The sequence below is a fragment of the Cygnus atratus genome, chromosome 1 (assembly GCF_013377495.2).
Source record: "Cygnus atratus isolate AKBS03 ecotype Queensland, Australia chromosome 1, CAtr_DNAZoo_HiC_assembly, whole genome shotgun sequence".
Lineage (NCBI taxonomy): Eukaryota > Metazoa > Chordata > Aves > Anseriformes > Anatidae > Cygnus > Cygnus atratus.
The window spans coordinates 150,910,495-150,927,429 of record NC_066362.1 but is presented as its reverse complement, the minus strand read 5'-3'; the positions used below and the strand labels follow the sequence as shown (position 1 = coordinate 150,927,429).

The 16,935-nt window shown below is 46.7% G+C and overlaps 1 protein-coding gene across 7 annotated transcripts in view; it reads right to left on the bottom strand.

Annotated features, from left to right (window-relative positions):
- FGF14 (fibroblast growth factor 14) overlaps positions 1-16,350 on the bottom strand; it is a 410,241-nt gene extending 393,891 nt beyond the window's left edge. The window contains exons 1-2 of one of the 7 annotated variants that reach the window (XM_050708059.1): positions 16,157-16,341; positions 15,683-15,747 (exon numbers count right to left, since the gene is read on the bottom strand). In XM_050708059.1, coding sequence (XP_050564016.1) covers positions 15,683-15,747; positions 16,157-16,205 — 114 coding nt within the window. In that variant the 5' untranslated portion in view covers positions 16,206-16,341. Of the gene's footprint in view, positions 1-13,332; positions 13,439-15,682 lie in introns of those variants that run through there. The other 6 variants (XM_035557104.1, XM_035557099.1, XM_035557105.2 and 3 more) reach the window with 6 other exon arrangements.
- Between the last annotated feature and the right edge of the window lie 585 nt (positions 16,351-16,935).

Here is a 16,935-nt window from a genome sequence, read left to right as displayed (position 1 = left end):
TGTTATGTATTTAGGACATTGTTTTTGTACACAGCAAGGACTACCACGTGTAGTCCAGGCTTACTAATTTGCATGCTGCAATGTTTGCAGTTTGAACTTTCATTTTCTGATATTCCCTTTTTTGGAAGGATTTTTCAAAAGCATTAGAAGTTCCAGCTAACTTGGGAAAGCCTTTCATTTTATAAGTTTGTTTTGAGGTCCTTCGCTGAAAATCACCAGCACAAAAATCCCCAAGGCAATTCTGCTCCTGGTGGTCAGCGAATGCAAGATGAAATAAACGATGAGGCCATGGAAGGACTTCAAGGTCCTTCTGTCTAGCCATAGACAGCAAATTTTCTCACCTTCATCAGGGCTGATGCAATGAGACTTCTGAAATCTCTTTGCGTAACCACCAGTTTGTGTTGGTTTCCTCTGTTGCCTGCACCTTAACAGTGAAAAAATAAATGAATCCAAAAAACAAACAAACAAACAAACAAACAAACAAAAACATACAAGCAAACAAAGAACTTTGGGATTCTGAGAAAAAGCCCAGTTCTTTTTAGAGGGAAAACCCAAAAGGACTGTGTACATGTGAATGAAGAACTGTTGTTCTGTCTCAGCTGTTCATTTGCTGCATTTTCTACCGGGTTTCTGTAGATCTAGATTACTTTCATTATGTGTTAATTCCCTTGGATGCAAACTGGAGAAGACATGCTTGTTCTGCAAATTAGCCACAGTAAGTTAAAATAGACATGAAGATGGAGCAGGCTGAGAATGATGTTGTAAGAATTCAAATAAGAGTAGATTAGGCACAGATCCACTTAATCTGTACAATTAATATCTTCCATAGGAAAAAAAAAAAAGGGGGGGGGGCCTTCTCCTTATGGAGACCAAAGAGTGGTGTACTAGGAAGAAAGGATTTGGGTTAGCAAGATTTGAAAAATCCAGAACAGTGTGCTAAAGCCAAAAAAAAAAAAAAAAACCTCTCCCTTTCCTTCCTTTGAGCGCAAAGATAACTTCTGTCACACAGATGGTCTCATAGTCTGATCATGGAGAACATGTACCCATTTTTGCCCTGTAAAACCTTCTCTGGAGATCTTTGTTGACCCGATATGACACCAGAGCACTACAGCATACAGCAAACAGCAAGGATCTTCCAGAGTAAGTGTTAAAGGTGGCTCATACAGCTAGCCTGCCAAAAAGAAAGGCACTGTAAATAAGGAGGTAAAAGAAAACTATTGCCCAGCCCGGAAGGGGAAATGACGAAGGAATATTTGGGCTCTTGGAAAGAAGCTCAAAGTATTTAGACCAAGTTAACCTAATTGCAGTGCTGTGTGAAAGGTCCTAGACTTGTTACATTAGTGTTATGCTAACTCAAGAAACAAGCTTTCAAGATACCTAAGAATTTGAGAAGTATTTGTACTGAAAGTCTTTTACTCTATTTTTAGCTTTACTACTAAAAAGACTTTGACAGATTAGAAGATTTGACTTGATTTCCAAATGTACAGAGTGGTTTCAGAAATCCCATCTCTCTGTAACAAGCACACCTGCTGAATACAGTCCTCCACCATGGTCTGTTTTAAGGCAACAGAAAACTATGTCCCATCATCAAGAGCATTCCACAATTGGTTTTATTGCAGGCAATGCAAACACAATCTCTTTTCATGTTAAATGCAACACCTTTCTTTGTCACAAAGTAATGACACTTGGGTTTCTTAAGATACGTAATTTGCGAAGAAAGAGTTACACTAAGAAAAAACCTAAGGTTCTCAGGGAATTCATGAAAGGAGAATCCACTGCCTAAATTCAACCTTTTGGTATTTATCATTTAATGCAAGAGTAAACATACCCTTCGGTGCCTCAGAGGAAAGAATTAAGAGATTCCAAGTGCTATACACTGATTTTACTAAAGGTATTTAAAAAAAATGGTTTATGATCTCTAATTCTCATTAATGCAGGCAAAATGCACACAAATATACCAGTGCATGCTGACAGACTGTAAGCCAGACCCTTTCAACTCACAAACCGTGACTAGTTTTAGCCTGTTAAAATATACAAAACATCAACAATCAGTAAAAAAGATTCTTTACTCACTCTTCTCACAACTATATAAGGAAAGGGAAGGACCGGTAGCCATGCAGGAAGAAATATATATCCTTTTATTAAAAGGAAGATTGAGAAGCACGTGCAGCAGTAACTCAGGGTGGTGTCAAAGAGCTCAGCAAATTGAAGATAAGCATGCAATAAAACAACAGCTTAGTCATTTGACCTATAATGTTGACCAGTTTCGTTGCACATGCACAAACAGATGAAAGGGTAACGTCAGTGAGGAAGAAGGTGAGTACAAGTCAGTGAAGTGGAAGAGAAAGGTTTCTTTTAGAGACAGAGGAAAACTCTTGACCTTCAGCTCTTCCTTACCCTGGAACAACATCTTCTGTTTGTCAGGGAAAGGAGAAAGGAGAAATCTGTTGCTTTCCCCAGAAAGACTGAGCCTTCCCTCCTGGCTGGTTCACCTTCCTCAGAAATCCATTATGATTTATTTCTTGTCAACTCAGGTCTCTGCTGTTCAGCCGCCAGACTTACTCCAAAGCTGGGTGCTCTGTTCTCTTTTCTTCACCAGCTTTCACAGGGTTAATCAAGAACACATGGAAAGAACTTTCCTAGTTGCTTCCTTCTCAGAGCTGAGATATATCCCTTCCACTTAAGCTTTAATATCCCCTTTGCATGCCTGGGATGGTGACATATGCTGGTATTAGTCCAGGTGTGTTCCCACTCTAAGGCTGGGGGTACAAGTAAATCACCCTACAGGTACAGCTTGCTCTGACTTTCCTTAGAGGAGTCAAAAGGGGTTCTCTAATTCTCTTCGGCTGTGCTTGTACTGTAAATAAAAGTGCTAGACCCCTGGTCACTCACACTTGTTATTTACGTCACAGATGTTTTTGGACCACTTCAGCTAGCTTTCTCCACCCAAACCTGCTAGGGATGGCAGTAACTACTAGTAATGTGTATATGAGCCAGCCATAGCCATTTGGGCTTGGATTAATCCATCTTCCTTTTTAATCAAGCAATATAAGCTCAAGCTTAGGCTTCTTGGCAGTTAGGAAGAGCTTAAGGTGGGGGAAGAATATGAATGCCCAAATGAAGGAGTATAGTTCTTTACAATTCTTACTTGCCACCTGATGATAAGATGAGATTGACTCTCCCCTCAAAGTTACTTTAGGGTCTCCAGAATAAGCTTCTTTAGGCAGATTTATGGTGATCTGGTTTGTCTGGATGGCACCTAAAATTCTTGGCCTACTTGGCTGTGCACTTAACAAGCTATTGGAAGAAAAAGTCAAATTAATATTGAACCTGTACTAATGCCTGCAAGTGTGCAGAAATGCCTTTGAAACCTCTTGCTAAAGATAAAATATAGTTAAATGCTTCTGGTGTTGGATACCTCTACAGTTTATATTGCCCATTTCATGGTGTCTGATAAAAAGATTCACAAAGCTGAAGATCCATAAAAGCACACACACCACATTTTAAAAACTGTGCTGTAAATCAGATTTAGGGCGGAAAAAATAACACATTTCCTCTCACCAGCAGATACTGTGGCAACTACACTGATGGTTTAGGGTTAGCTTCATTTACTGTTAGCTTGTTGGCCACCCTCACGACCAGACTCGTGTGCCATCTCTAGTGAGCCCGCAGGTGTTAGCCTGGGCAGCTGGGGCACACGTAGGACACCACATGCCCATGCAGGTTCAGAAAAGTAATGGCTGCCAGGCATGCTCACGCAGACAGACGGCAGACTATCCACATGCCAGCAGGCAGGAGGTACTGGACACTCGGTCTAAGGTCACCCTGGAGGCCACTCCTTCAGAGCTGTGCAACAACAGATGATAGACTCATGCGAGTGTGGGAATGCCTTTGTTTTATGAAAACAAAGTAGCATTTACAAGGGTATCTCACCTTTAGTGAGATACCTATAAATGGAATACGTTGAGAGAAGCCAGACTCTATCAAATATAACTCCTATATGTCCTTGGTAAAGGAATGCTTCTAGAAATAGATGTTTTCCATGAAAATGTCCTTAAATTTAAGGTCTATTTGCTCTTCAATTGATAAGTAGCTTAAAGAATTTCTAAATTCTGTTTGCCTGAAGGACTCTGTCACTAACCTCTCTAAATGACTACAGATTCCTTTAATCCCTGTATTATTTACTTTATAACTTCTTTTGTCATTCTGGTTTTCCATCTTCCTCTGAGAATAAGTGGGAGAGAGATCATCCCACACTGTTCAAGTATCATCCACACTTAAAAAAAATCTAACCTAATGTACTAACATCGCATTCTGACTTACTTTTGTTTGAACTTCATCAAATTCCACCCCCAAATTCTTAGCCTATATATATGACTACTCGGTCTTAGTAATTACCTTTTCCCCATCTTCCATCTTAATATTATTAGCAAGTATTCTTTTTGGCAGCCAACTTAAGCCATAATGACTCCAGTTAGTCAATGAAAGGCAAGAAAATGGGCCTCAGCAAGCATAATGAACTCTCATCTTGCCATTTCTCCCGATATTTTGTTAAAAGGTTTTAACCTAACCTGCACAACTTAAAGTTTACTTCTGCTCTGGTTATAAGGTCCCAGACTGCTACCTCCTCTTTCATTCTGGAGGAAGCTGACACAACAGGGATAAAATATTTCTGATCCAGCATTTAAGAGGCCATAAAATTAAGTAGATAAATTACCATTCTATTCATCTGTACATCCTTAGGTTCAATTATTTTTTCTCATTGTGCTTACAGTTTTTGTTTTTGTTTTGTTTTGCTTTGTTTTTAAGAGCACCATGTCTAATTAGGCATCTTGAGGAGCTGCTCGTATTGTATTTTCCTCAGTGGTGTATGGCAATGTTCAAAATTGATGTGCGTGCTTTGACAGTGCTCAGACAGCCAATGTCTTCTAAGATAATCTTTCTCTGAAAACCTTCAATGAGGAGAGAATATCTTCTGTGGCTTACAAACCTCAGGACTCACCTCCATTTCATGTCAGTAGTACCCCAGATACATCATCTCTTATAAACTGCAAAGACAAACTGAAATAAGGAAAGACACCAGAACATAAAATCACAATGACTCCATTCCCAGTTCTTTGGCACACATTCCTCCAACCATGATTAAACTCATTGATTTTACCCAGATAGATATTGCCTAGGAAGCTACAAAAGCTTCTTTTTTTTCCCTTACACTTCCACAACTCCACAAACATTATCAGGGTTTAAAGTCTAGATACAAAACAAAATACAGGCTTCTTCAAAAAAAAAAAAAGTGTCTTCAACACAAACACTACATAATGACATATTTGCTGTAGAACAATCCTATATTGTTTTTAGGTGCTGTTCCATGGAAAAAAGAGTTAATGATACAAGTTTCAAAGGTGAGAGAACTCATCTTCAACATGTTTCAAATTTTTTTTTGCAAGTAGACAGAGCTCAATACTTCAAGACACAGGCAGAAATAATGCATATAGTCACCTGCTTTGTCACAAATGTTCCTAGTCAGCCGGAACCCTAAAGTATGTTGCACTGAAGTGGCATATTATAATCTTCTCACACAATAATGTCTCCAAACTGGACTACCAAAAGTGAACTCAATTAAAGGTGAACAAGGTGAATCAAAGGTGAATCAAAGGTAAGCAGGACCCAGACTACAAGTTCATTCTATCTGTACCCTGCTGAAGGTATAGACATACATGGCATGTCTTGCACCTGCAAAGGATTTGCAGTTCTCTGGGAATTCTTGGGAGCAGCTTTAGTAGGGTACCATGGTCACAAGCTTCTAGGAGACACATGGCACCCATGTGAACAAGCACAGCCAGGCCCCAAAATCTACTCTGTACCAGGTCAAGTAAGAAGAGGTCAGCAATATTATCCAGAAAATTTTCCTGGAAGCTGAGTTGTCCGGCTTTAACTGCAGAATCCCGCATAAAGCATTTTATCCTCAAACAAGTAATATGCTCAAACAGTCCCCAGGACAATAGAAAGGGGTGGCATTTGTTCTTGGGTTTTCTGATTCCTCCTGCTGATTTTACTGTCCTTTCCTAATCAATCACAGTTGCTTTGCTGCCTCTACATTTATGTACTTCTGCTACTGTTCTGCTATTGTAAATTAGCAGCAAGAGGGAAACCAATCATTCATACAGCTCATGTCCAATAAACCAGGATAGTTCATCAGCCTACCCTTCATCCATCATAAATATCTATTACTTCAGTAATAACCTGTAAGATAGCTCTGCTCACTGCCACTAGCTAATTATTCAAAGTGGAGAGAACTTAAAAACATCAGAAAGAATTATAATTAAGGGCTAATTTTCCTCACAGATCCTAACCCAGAGAGCAGGTGAAAGAACTGAGAGATGCAAGATGATATTATGGAGACCACGGTGTCTGTGATGGGCCAAAACCATATTCACGGTTATAAAACAGGTCCCAGTAAAGCCAGGAGATTAGAAGATGTTTTGGGTGCTGGAAGTCTGTATAACCCTGTTTTTTGAGACAGAAAGTCACCTTTACATGGGGACAAAGCATCAGTTCCAGGAGGAAATCCCTGGGGGGCACAAGGCTTTACAGATTTTAATGCACCTGTTAATGCCATTTAAAAACATGGATTTTAGTAAAAGCTTAAAGAGTTCAAGCCACAAAATGACATCTGGGTTTTAGATAGCCTAAAGTTAATTCACATCTGAGATCTTGTGCTGATCTCTTAGTGGGATAATCTGTCTAAATCATGCTTAGGTTGTTTCTTGGGGACTATTAGTAGTGCAGGTATCTACGTGCAGTTTATAGTTGCAAGAATATCTGAACTGTAAAGTGTTTTCTCATACCATGAGCCCTATGAATTAATAAGTACTACTATTAATTTAACTCTTATCAAGATATTCCTGATAGGACAATCTATTTTATCATCTAATGCCATACTAATGATTTCACTGCTTTTTTTAAGCAGTTACCTACTCTATATTTTTTCCATACCTTTTTCTGTATTTTCCACTATGTTTTGCACTGTTAGTTCTTGGTCATGTCATTTGGTGTCTGTAAATTTACCTATCTTAGCAATGTGTGATATGTGTAGAAAACTACCAGACAACTGCAGTGCTCCATAATGCACTTCTCTGACAAGAAGTAGAATGGGAAACTGTTACCTGGGAGTTTTGTTTAAATATAGAAGGACATGCTTAGAAATGCATTTACTGAAAGAGTAACAAGTCTGGCAAACTTGTTTTCTTTAAATTAACATTTTCAACTCAAAGCCTCATTAAAGGACAATGAAATTCTTCAAATTTCCTTTGCTAGCATTGCTGAGAACCAAGAGATTTATATGTAAACAGAAGTATCTGATTTTATATGCAAGCTCTCTCTCCTGCTTGAACCATTTAACAGTGGTACAAATTCTAGTTTTCAGTGACACTAGAACTTACTTCTTTAAAAGCTTGTTCAAGGCAGCAATATCCCCCTCAAGAGAAAGGACTTTGTGAAAACATGCCCTTTGCAGGAGATACTTCTGTATCCCATAGCCTAGAAAATATACAGGAATGAACTCCTTCTAGCTGGATGAAAGCAGAAGCGACCTGTAGGTGCTGGACTCCATCTTCCTCACTGCGCTGTGGCTCTGTGAGCTTCTGGGCTGTGGTGAAACCATGGGCAATGCTCTGAAGACACCTCCACACACAACCAAAAACCTCCACTGGCTTCAGCAGGACCACAGAGGCAGATTCCCCATGCAAAGGGATGTGTCAGCTGCTGTTTCATCCTCTTCCTCTAAAGCCAGAGACAACTTACTTCCTCAGCAAAGGCAAGTTACACTGCATGGGAACTGAGATGATAGAAATGCTGAGTATTTTTCTGACCATTCAAGGAAGGAGAAGGGACCATGAGGGAAGTGCTCTTCACCTTACATATGAGATACCCCTGAAAAATCCCCTGAAAAAAAAAATACTGAAAATTTCAATAATCAAGAACATGAAGTGACAATAGCAGTGTTAGCTTCTGATTTTCAACAAAAGTCAAGCAAAGGAGCACTCACAGAAAGTACAAACCCCTTCACATACCCCTTCCACACATGGTTACTTGGAGCTCACTGCCACACAAAGCTTTTGAAGAACAAAGTAGAAATGCTCTTTGACAAGTTCCTTCATAGGCTAATAAATGCAGAGGCCTGAATAAAGAGATTTCTGACAGTCTGGTGATAACTGAAAACTGTGTGGATAGGTTAGGAGAAGGATCAAACACAGATTTGCCTTGTTTGTTTTTGTTTGCTTTTTTTTTTTTAACTCCACCTACTGCCCAGTGCTGGAGATAGGATACGTTCAAGAGCTGAGGCATTAGTTGCACACATTCTGCGTCCTCATCCTTTTCTTAGCTTTCCAAATGAGAAAGCTGCATGAAAAAAAAATGATGACATGATGAATTTGCAGAGAACAGCGAAGTCTATTCCTGTATGAGACCTTTCTGGAAACTCCTTAAAACAAATCTTTCATATGGGATTACAGCTTATTTTGGATCATTCTTTGACAGTAAAAGCGAAAATAATTTCAGTTAAATTAAAATGTTTAACCCTGCTACAATTCTACTGTCTTCTGAGACCTGGTTAACCTTAGTGCCACCAAAAGATCAAGCCAAATAATTTCCAAGATGCTACCTTCTGTATGCAAACATAAAACTTGTTCAGTGCAAATCCTTATGCTGTTTCCAGCTAAAAGTAAAATAAGCAGGTGTCAGAATGAAAACACAGGATACGGACATCAGAATTACACCATCAATTTCTGCCATCAACTGAGTGCCATTTATTGTCATTTACCACACACAACTATCCAATATTAACTGCCAAACTATTAAAATTTGTTTACGTTCTACACGATATGTTACCTAGACTAGTCCATTTACTACAGGTGTTATTATCCTGACTTGTGCATTGAATTTTACTACAGATATTATTATTCTGACTTCTCAGTGCTGTCTCATCAGCAACTATTTACTTCTCTTGCTATTATTTAATGGGAGTGCTTATAACAGAGTATGCTACGGACATACAAAGCCTGCATTACATTTATCCATTAAAAGCCTTTCACTTAATGATTTTGGAGGGTTTGCCCTTGTAGTGGGTTTACGTGGCAAGGCTTTGGTAGCAGGGGGCCATAGGGGTGGCTTCTGTGAGAAGAATCTAGAAGCTGCCCCATGTTAGGTAAGGGCCCCACTGCTGTCCAGAGCCGAGCCAATAAGTGATGTTGTTTTGCGCCTCTGTGAGAGCATATTTAAGACGGGGAAAAAAAAAAACGCTGCGCCACACAGCAGCTGGGAGAATGAGAGGAGTGAGGAACAGCCTTGCAGGCGCCAAGGTCAGTGAGGAAGGAGGGGGAGAGGTGCTCCAGGCGCTGGAGCAGAAGTCCCCTGCGGTCTGTGGTGAGGACCATGGTGAAGCAGGCTGGCCCCCTGCAGCCCATGGAGTACCACGGTGGAGCAGGGTTCCACGCTGCAGCCTGTGGAGGAGACCACGGTGGAGCAGGTGGACCTCCACTGACAGAGGCTGCGGCCTGTGGAAGACCCCTGCCGGAGCAGATTCCAGGCCGGACCTGTAGCCTATGGAGAGGAGACCACGCAGGAGCAGGTGACCTGGCAGGAGCTGCTGCCCCTGGGGGACCCAGGTTGGAGCAGTGTGCTCCTGAGGGATGGACCCTGTGGTATGGACCCATATCCAGAGCAGTTCTTGAAGAGCTGCTGCCTGTGGGAAGCCCACGCCGGATCAGTTCAGCAAGGACTGCATCCCGTGGGAAGGACCCCACAGCACAGGGGACGAGAGTGACCGAGAAGGAGCGGCGGAGAAGCAGCACTATAGACTGACCATAACCCCCATTCCCCCGTTCCCCTGCACCGCTCGGGGGGAGGAGCTGCTTTTGGTTTCTTCCCTTTGTTTCTCACTTCTCTAGCTTGTTAGTAATTAGCAATAAATCTTACTGTCTCCCTATGCTGAGTCTGTTTTGCTCATCACAATAATTACTGTGCGATCTCCTCATCCTTATCTCAACCCTTGAGCCCTTTTCATCGTATTTTCTCCCCGTTCCTCTTTGAGGAGGGGGAGTGAGAGAGCAGTTGTGGTGGAGCTCAGCTGCCCACCTGAGTAAAACCACCACAGCCCTCAAAAAGGTCCCGTTCAAAGACCATGCGTTCCTTATTTGAACAGCAGTTTTGCTGGTTATTTACCTTTGGCGCAGAGTATATTCAAAAAGACACATCCCTTACATATGTTTTGTTCATTGTGAGTTCAGTCTGTCATGGTGCCAAACACCATCAATTCCCCTTGCAACTATAATTTTGAGTACTTTTGAGTGGTTTAGAACCTCTCAGGATCCACTTTGAGAACATGATAAATAATTTTTGAAATATCCAGTCTGAAGATGAATATACTCCTTTGAGCACTTCATCACGTGGCCTCCAACAAAAATATTTTCCTCGCAGCCACATTGTTCTGACAGTTGAAACGTGCTCTTTGATGCTGGCTCTTTCTCAACTAAAACATGGTCCCAGTTCTGCAAAGTTTATTTCCAGGTACACTGTTTGTCTGTTGAATACAGTCTTTCCATGCAGTGGCAAGTAGCTCTCAGGTACTTTAATTCAAGCCTGTGTTGCACCACAACAGGTTTGGTTTTTTGTTTGTTTGTTCTTTCCCCACAACAGAGATTTTCCAAATTTAAAAGCATTTGGTGTTTTGTTACTCGGTAAGTTGTTTAGTGGACTAGTAATTTGTCTTTAAAAAGCTATCATTCACTGAAACACAGAGAAAAAAAAATCAACAACATACTTTTGCAATGTTGGACATGTCTGCAATATTTAACAAGCCAACAAACAAGGCATAGGGCAGTAATAGTGCGTTCAAAATGCCAAGGGAGATCTTAAACAGAATTAGGTATAGAAATGAACCCATAATAATGAGACCAGCCCTGACTACCTGAAAACTGCTCTACTAGGACTCAGCACTCACAACCTCATTTGGCTAACTTCTGTGAATATTCAGCACAGTTTAACTTGCACACAACCACTTCATTTGTCCAACCACCTTCTAGACTTGCAGCATCTAACTCTACAATTACAGAGAAATTTCGATAATGACCCCATAAACTACAAAATACCATCCCACGGTTGCTGTAGTGCCCAGCTGCTTCTTTCTTTAATTTTCATCAAGTCCTCTTGAAAAACTGCTTTCCAGTTTCAAGCAGCTCTCTCCTCTCCAAACTACATTTTTACAGACATTTACAGGACGGAAAATCTTTGCAAAGAAAGGGACAAATTCTGAATGTCTAAATCACTCCTTACCTGAATTTGAAGTCAACGGGGATTTTAGCTCAAAATTAATATACTTAATCTAAACAGGTAAGTGGAATAAACATCACTCTTAAAGGAAAATGGCATACACATAAATATTTAAACCAATTATTTCTGTAAATGCATTTTTCATATTTTCTCCAAGCCTAAGTCATCCTTTGTATATTTGAATTCATTTATAAATGGCCTATCATTAGCAGACATTGAACATTGAGGTATAAGCATTTTATCACAGTAGGGAGATTCATGAGCAGGCATAAATTTCACCCCTTAACAAGTAGAATATGCAATCTAATTTGCTCAACAATAATCAAATTTGTATAAATTCACAAAACGTATTCCATAAAGGACAAAACTTCAGTAGGTGAGATACATGTAAATAGGCAATTTTACATCTGAGTGAGAGAAGCACACCGTGGCTCTAATAACAGCACAGGAATTACGGTATTTAGGCAGTCAGAGATGCTTTTCAGACCTACTTGAAAGAAACTCCAAGGACCCAATCCCGCAGCTCTTACTGGGGTCCTTTGCCTTTCAGTGGGAGGTTTGCTTTCCGTGAGTAAAAAACACACCGGGTGGCCCCAGTTTGCTTCAAATTCAGATAATGACTCACACTATATATTTTATGAGCAGGACCCAAGCTGCTGTTTTAAATAGATTCAATCTCGCATGACTATGCTCAGAAACTTTTTCAAGATGATAAGTGACCATGAAGGAGCAGCCTGACTGCTTTATGGGGATTATACAGAGATCCCAGTTTAGACACCGCTCGCATGTCAGATGTTCTTCTTTTTAAATAGGTTTTGTGCTTGAGATTGATCCAGGATTGATACTAACAGAAACTAAATTCCTCTATCAGCAACATATTTATAGTAATGCCAATTTCCATCTACTCTCCTGTCAACACCCCTGACTGAGTTGGAGAGATGCCTCTCCTTGGAGGTAGATGGAGAGGAAATGCGATACATCCTCTGCCTGCTGGGCTGCCACCAGGAATGAAATGTGATAGCGCTGGGGGCATCTCGTGCCCCAGCGAAATAACCCGTCTCCCATGGGCAACCTAGCAGCTGTCAGCTGGTAAAAAATGTTAGTCACTTCCTGTATTTGCCTTAAAAAACACCCGGGGTACTCACCTTCCCCATATCCTCCCAAGCTCCAAATTCTCCTGAAAACTTAGCCATTCCCTAGCAGAACATGCATAGTGCAGAGCCACGGGGGGAAGCCATCAGGATGGCATCTCACCATTACAGGCCCTGCGGTCTCAAGCAATGTTTAACTCTTTCTGAGAAAGTGTTCCTGTAGTCCCACACTTTGTGAAGTCCTCTGTGTGTGTGTGACAAGCTGGAGTGGCTGAGTTAGGTAAGAGTAATTACACCTGCAAGTGAGGCCCGGGGAACCTAACACATTGGAAATATTTTCATGCTGGGCAGGACGCTGAAGGTACATGGGGCTTCATTGCTTTGTGCGTTATTAAACTCCAGGAAGAAGACAAAAAAGTCAATCAGTGCCAGCAAAGCCACACCTACGGTTCCTCAAAGTTTTCCTCCTTATGAAGAAACGCAAAGAGGTAAGCAACTGTAGTGCTCACAGGCTGCTCCTCTTTCCAGGATCTGGGATCTGAAACACTGCGTTCAGCCAGATGCATTTCCACGACAGACAAACCAAAGCCTCCTGCCCCAACCCTGCCGGAGCTCTGACACCTCCCGCGGGGCTCCCCATCCCTCCTGCCCCTCTCGCCCTGGCTCCGGACCCTGCTCTGTGCTGGGAACCCCCCCGGGGACAGCAGGCGAGCCCCGGAGAAGGTCAGCACAGGGGGGAGAGGGCTGCAGCCAGCCGCAGGGTGGAAACGCCAAGCAGAGAACACCTGGAAATCCGTTTCTGGAAAGAGACCGGCTGTTGTGAGGGACCCATACAGAAATAAATAAATAAATAAATAAATGGCATCAGGCCGCAAATAACTGAACGATCTGAAATCTCAGCTGCCTAACCTACCCGCTTTTCCCCTTGGCTGGCTCAGCAGCCGCTGCTCGCCCGTGTTTGCAGCCTTTTGGAGAGCGAAGAGCCCCGCCGATCCTAAAAAGTTTTGCAGGCGAAGGAGAGGGGTGGTGGCAGGAAGGGGAGGCCCCCGGGGGCGTCGCGGCCGAGTCACCCCGCTCTGCTGAGGGCACCGCACAGCAACTGGAGGTGATTTGTCCCCGGTACCCCAAGACCCCCTTGCCCGGCCCAGCCTCTGCGAGCAGTCGCCGTTCAGCGCTGCCCGGGGCCGGAATTTGGGGACCAGGGGTCTCCTCCTCCGGGGGGGCGATGGGAGAGCGGCTGGACGGGGGCACCGCGACCCCGGCCGGGGGGCACCATCCCCGACACCTCCGGGGCCGTCTCTCGGCTTCAGGTGCAGTTTCCCAGCAGCCCACCCTTTTGGGGGCCTGGGGGTGTAGAGGGGGGTGTGTGTGACGCCTCTCTACCCACCCCACCCCCCCCGGGGCTGCGAACTGAAAGGTCTAGAAACCACCTCCGCCCCCAAAACCCTTCCCAGGAGCATCAGCATCGCCTCTCGCTCAGGGCACGGCGGCGCTGGTGCGGGCCTCCCCCGGAGGGCGGCAGCGGGCTCCGTCCCCCCCCCCCCCCCGAAGCCTCCCACGGCGGTCACGGCCCCTCTGAGCACGGCCGGGGCCGGGCAGGGGCAGGCGCCGTCGTGGGGGGTGCGAGGCTGCCCTTGCCCGGAGTGGGGGGCACAGAGCCTGGAAGTTCCCCTCGGCCCGGGGGGGGGCGTCTCGGTGCAGAGGGAAGGGGCAAGGGAAGCCGGGGGCGGCCTGCGGGAGGCTGCGGCCGCTCCCCAGCCCCCAGCGGGGCATTTCGGCTTCTTTGGTATGCTGAGAAGTGGCTGCTCTTTGCTGCAGCGCCGGGGAGGGAAGGGGGGAGCCGAGCTGGCAAAGCAGGAGCGGGGAGAAGGGGGGGGCACAAAAAATCCGCCGAGGTGCCCACCACGACTCCCCGCACCTTTGCGAGCAGGGCAAAGCGGGGTCCGGCCCCCGGCTGGCCGGGGAGCAGAGGGGTGCTGGCTGCCGGGGCTGCTGCTTGGCGGTGTTGGGGTGTCAGAGAGGCGAGGAGAGCCTATGATCTACTACACTGCAGTGCCAGCGTCAGGAGCCTCCTGCTCGGGAGCTGCCACTGCAGGGCAGCCGGCACACGCACACGCAGAGCATCCCTCCCCACGCAGCCCGGGCTCCGGCAGCTCTCGCCTCCCTCGGCACGAAGTGCTTGCAGACAACCCGCCGGCCGGGGGAGCGAGCAGGGAGGAAAAGGGGGGGGACCGGGGCTCGGGGGGGTTAGGCAAGGAGGGCCGGTATTTCCCCGAAAAGCCTCCCTACGAACCGGACGCCCGGAGCCGGAGGGATGCAACAGCGGCAGCCGTGACCCTCCCCCCCCCCCCCCCCCGGAGCCGGGTGGTCCGGGGCACCCGCATTTACATTTCTTATGTAATGCACCGCAAGTTTCCCCGTCGGAGCCGGTCTGAAGGGAAGCGCATGATGCCGGCAGCGAGGCAGAAATGGAGAAGCACGGCACGGCCCCCGGCGGGTGTGCACGGAGGGGGCATCCCGGAGGAGGCGCAGCCACGCCGGCCGTGCTGCTGCCGCTCGCCTCGGCTGCCGTCTAGGGCACAAACCCCGGGCAAGCGGCCACCCCCGGTCCGTGCCCCCCACACACGCCCCCTCCACATCCCTGGCTTGAAGTCCCGGTGGAGGGGGGGGGGGGGCGATAAACGGGGGACCCCCCCCCCACCTCCTTTCCCCATCCGGGGGCGGGGGGTGCCGGGCTCGGCTTGGGCAAAGCCGAACGAGGCGAGTGGGTGTGGAGGGGGCGACTTATGGCGAGCTGAGCACGAAGTGCGGGGCAGGACCGGAGCCCCGGGGCCGCTCGCCCACCGCAGCGGGGCCGGCTCGCACGGGCACGGCGGGGCCGCGCTGCTCGGCCCCGCAGCGGGCGCCCCGCAGGGGCAGTGCCCGGGGGGTTCGCCCCCAGGAGCCGGGAGGGTGGGCGCTACCGGCGGCCCCTCGGAAAGGGCAGCGAGAACAAAGTTTCCTCCTCGGAAATAGCGCACGGCAACTAGGAGATGCGGACCGGGCTATAGGGTCGCCTTGGATTATCTTTTTCCTCCGTGGTGACAGGGGCTGAAGCTAATCCGTGCTGCTCCTTGCTTATTCATACACGTATGCACATGCATGTCCGTGCCGGCCTCGTTATATTTCCCCCTTCTCCCCTCAGCAGGATTGCAGATCTACCTCGGCGAGCAACAGACAGGGTAGCATAAAAGAAAAACAACGCAGTGCAATGGATTGCTTACCAGTTTGGTTCTTGTTTTTCTTAAGACTCTTGCCACAAAGACACTGCAGCATATGCGATCCTTTGCTGAAAATGTTCCAAAGAAACCACATTGATTTGGGCGAAAAGCAATCCAGCAGCTTATACACCCTGAGAAAGAAGAGATCCTTGTGGTTGCATAATAATAAATTGAGACCAGTTCTCCTGAAGAGGGGCACCAGTTTTATCATAGAAAAAATGATTATATTCCGATCTTCTCCCAGTTTTTTTTTTCCTCACGTGGTATATTTCTTTGAGACTTTTCAATGGATGCTTTTTTCAGCCAGGCTGAACGGTTATTCCCCCTAGATCAACATTGGATTATAACCAAAAGCGTGGAAAGAGAGAGAGGGAGAGGGAAAAAAATAAATAATAAAAATAAGAAAAATCCCCTTTTTCAGCGCGAAGCCAAACGAAAAGTAAGGTAGCGAAATCCCAGCCGAGGCCAAACCCTCACCGGAGACGCCGGCAAAACGCGGCGGAGAGATCCCCGAGGAGAAAACCATAGCCTGGCACTTGACTGCTAGGAGGATGGGTGGATCCGCAGAACAAAAGCCACGGCAGGATCCATCCTACTGAGCGCCTGCCATTGTGCGGCCCCGCGGCGGGAGAGCGCACCGCCGGCCCCCGGCGAAGCCCGGCTTCTTCTTCGGGCGGAGACACCGCCTGCCGCCCTTCTCCGGGCGCCGACCCCGCCCGCAGCCCCCTCCCCGCCGCCCCCCGGCCCCGCTGGAGGCCGCCGCCGCCGCCCCCCGCCCGCCCGCCGCAGCCTCGGCGCCCAGTCGCCGCCGGGCGCCCGGGGAGGAGGAGCTGCGCTGCCCCCCCGGCCCGCAGCGCCGGCACGTACCCACGTGCGGCAGGGATGGGGGCGAGGGGTCCCCGCCAAGGGTGCCGGGCACCCCGGGGGTGGGTGGGCTTTGTCCCCCCCCCCACCCCCCCCCGCCCTGGGTGGCGTCGTGGTGCTGGGGTTGGGGCGGTAGGGGTGGTTGGCACAGCCGGCAGCATAAATGGGGGTTGGTGGGGGTTGGATGTGGGAGGGGTGATGGGGGGGGTTGGGGGTTGCCCCCAAAAGGGGAAGGTGCTGTTTTGTGTTAGGGTGGTGCACGGTGGAGGCCTGGGACACTACTGGCGGGCTCAAGCACCGCGAACACCCACAGAGGCAATGCAAAAATAACCCCACAAAGCACCCATTGCTCAGACGAGTTGACAGGCCCACAGACAGACAGACAGACAGGC